Raw genomic sequence first — 2,789 nt, 5'->3', positions numbered from 1 at the left:
TGGAGGCTGTATGGTGGCCTTCGCAGGTCAGGTTATCAAAGGTGTCCACAAACCCGGCCTCATGGAGAGGGCGAAGTCGTTGCCAGATTTGGACTCGATGCACTACTGTCGGAGAAGTGCCTGTGTGTTTTATCTATAGTGGTCAGAACGCATACACGGTGATCTTTAGAGGTCAGGCTGCTAAATGAGCACATATGTGAGGTCATAGCAAACTCGTGGTCGTTTTCAGATTTTGAAAGATACGTTTTGAAATTTTGCGTTTTTGAAAGGTGCGTTACCGTGGTTTTCACCGCTGTTTGCCTGGAGGCCTTATGGTAACCTTAAGATGTTATGTTGTCAATAGTGCATGTACTTGACGTTATGGAGAGAGTACTCTTTTCATATTTGATTTCCATATATTAATGACTGAATTTTTCGTTACTGCGTTTTCGGCGCGTCTGGATATGAATCCGGATACGAATATCTTGCTAACTACACGGACATGGCGTGCATAAATACGAATCCGAGCATGAATATCTTCCCAACTATACGGACATGGCGTGCATGAATATGAGTCCGAGTATGGATACCTTCCCAGCTATACGGACATGACGTGCATGAATATGAATCCGAGTATGAATACTTTCCCAACTATACGGAGATGGCGTGACACTCAAAACCAGACTCAGTTGGGTTTGCCTTTCAATGGCGTTCGGAGAGTCAAGCGCGGCTGGCACACAGGTGCACATCTTGATACGTTCATGCAGCAAAGCCGCACCTCTGGCGCACGCAAGGCAACTCAGTTATAATCAGCCCTGGCAAGTGTGCGTGTGCAGCGTCTCGCTGATTGACACTGCACGGAGCGGCAGACATGTTCGGCCCAGTGACTCAGCGCGGCTGACCGATCGGGACCCGTTTATTTATACACGGTGACCTCAACTGTGGTGCTGAGCGCTGTTGATTAGGACGCAGCGGCAGAATATTGGGGGCGGGCGCGGGCGAACGCACGAAAGACGATCACCAAGGCGGTCACTGCTCGCCCTCGCGGTCTTCGTGCCATTTGTCTGGGCAGCGAAGGAGCAGGCTGGGGCGGTCGGCCGCACCTGAAAGCCGCACCTGAGGCCGACCGACCTCTCTCGTGTTACGCCTCCCCAGACCCGTACGCTCGGCTCGCCCCTGCGGTCGAAGCCGGCTGCCAGCCGGCCGTGTGCCGCGGTGAGTCGGCGCGTTTTGAGTGGCGGTGTAGGACTGAGATACGACGCACTTGAGGCGCTGGCGGCGGGGCGTGCCGCCGCGCCGCCAGCCCCGCGCATTAGCGGCACCTGAGGCCAGACAGTGCAGAGTGCAGTCCGCCGAGGCCGGACAGTGCAGAGTGCAGTCCGCGACATCGATCGTCGCCCGCTACGCAGTGCTCGCAAAACCTAAGCGCCAGAGCCACGCCGGGGAGTGTAGTAAAGGTCGAGTGCAGGTGGGAGGCACGATCGGCCGGCGCTGAGCCACGCCATGAGCCTGCTGGCGGCTAAGCTGGGTGGCCTGATCGTGCTGCTGGGCTGCACGCTGCTGCTGGGTCTGCTGCCGTTCGCTCTGCAGCGCTGGCTGCAGCGGTACGGCGACGCCAGCGGCCAGGCGCGCGCCCAGCTCGGCCTGTCATGCATGCAATGCTTCGGCAGCGGCTTGCTGCTGGCCACCGTGTTCGCGCACCTGCTGCCCGAAGTGCGGGCCGGCCTGGCGGTGGTACAGCCCGACGACCAATTCCCGCTGGCCGAGGTGCTGCTCTGCGCTGGCTTCTTCAGCATCTACGCCATCGAGGAGCTGGTGGAACTAGCGCTGCAGCGCGGCGGCCGGCCGGCTCTGGCCGCCAACCTCGCACCGTCCGCCAAGCCAGGCTACGGCGCGCTGGAGTCGACGGCCGGCAGTGGCGGCGGCGGCAGCGGTGGCGGCAGCGGTGGTGGCAACGGTGGCGGCGGCGGCGGCGGCAGGCACGACCGCCTCAGCGGGCTGCGTGTGCTAGTGGTGACCGTGGCGCTGTCCGTGCACTCTGTGTTCGAAGGCATGGCCGTTGGCCTGGAGACGCGCGTCGCCAGCGTGTGGGTGCTGGTCACAGCCATCACCACGCACAAGTCCATCATCGCCTTCTGCCTGGGCGAGCAGCTGGCGGCGTCTGGCCAGCCGCTGCGCCGGGCGCTGGTCACGCTGCTGGTGTTCGTGCTGGCCTCGCCCACTGGCGTGCTGCTGGGCCTGCTGGCGACTGACGGCGGGAGCGGCGGCTCCGACGCCGTGCTGACGAACTTGCTGCAGGCGCTTGCCGCCGGATCGATCCTCTACGTCGTCGTGTTCGAGATTCTGCAGGGCGAGCGGGCCAAGCCAGGCAGCGGGCTGGCCAAGCTGGCCGCCGTCCTGCTCGGCTTCCTCGCCATGCTGCTGGTGACGACTTTGGTGTAGTCAGAAGCGCAGGCGGCGGCGACGGCTCCGGTGCCGGCCGCCTCCGGCAGGCGGCGCTAGGTGCGATCGGGGCCGGGGTGGCGCCCTTACGGCGGGCCCTGACACCGCGTCGCGCCGGCCGGCCTCCACTGCGCTCTGGTGGACAATCCGTCCCCCCCCCCCGCTCTGTGGACCATCGCCCCCCCCCCTGCTCTGGTGGACCACCGCCCCCCCTGCTCTGGTGGACTACCGCCCCCCCCCCCCCCTGCGTTAAAGCGCTCCCTCTGCGCCGGTACACTAAGACGCGAGCCCTACCAGAGCCGTGCGTACCGTGCGTTCCCTCAGTCATCAAGGGGCATTTAGTTGGCGGGTCGCAGTCGGGACAGTCG

At 62.9% G+C, this 2,789-nt stretch overlaps 1 protein-coding gene across 1 annotated transcript; it reads left to right on the top strand.

Moving 5' to 3' along the window:
- Positions 1 to 1,212: 1,212 nt before the first annotated feature.
- On the top strand, positions 1,213 to 2,519 carry LOC119105965 (zinc transporter ZIP1). Its single transcript, XM_037229552.1, has one exon. The coding sequence runs from the start codon at positions 1,483 to 1,485 to the stop codon at positions 2,419 to 2,421; it is 939 nt and encodes a 312-aa protein (XP_037085447.1). The 5' UTR covers positions 1,213 to 1,482; the 3' UTR covers positions 2,422 to 2,519.
- Positions 2,520 to 2,789: the final 270 nt, after the last annotated feature.

The sequence above is a fragment of the Pollicipes pollicipes genome, unplaced genomic scaffold (assembly GCF_011947565.3).
Source record: "Pollicipes pollicipes isolate AB1234 unplaced genomic scaffold, Ppol_2.1 Scaffold_6138;HRSCAF=7277_pilon_pilon_pilon, whole genome shotgun sequence".
In the NCBI taxonomy this organism is placed as follows: domain Eukaryota; kingdom Metazoa; phylum Arthropoda; class Thecostraca; order Pollicipedomorpha; family Pollicipedidae; genus Pollicipes; species Pollicipes pollicipes.
The sequence above is the reverse complement of the archived record's forward strand: the minus strand, read 5'-3'. Positions and strand labels throughout refer to the sequence as shown.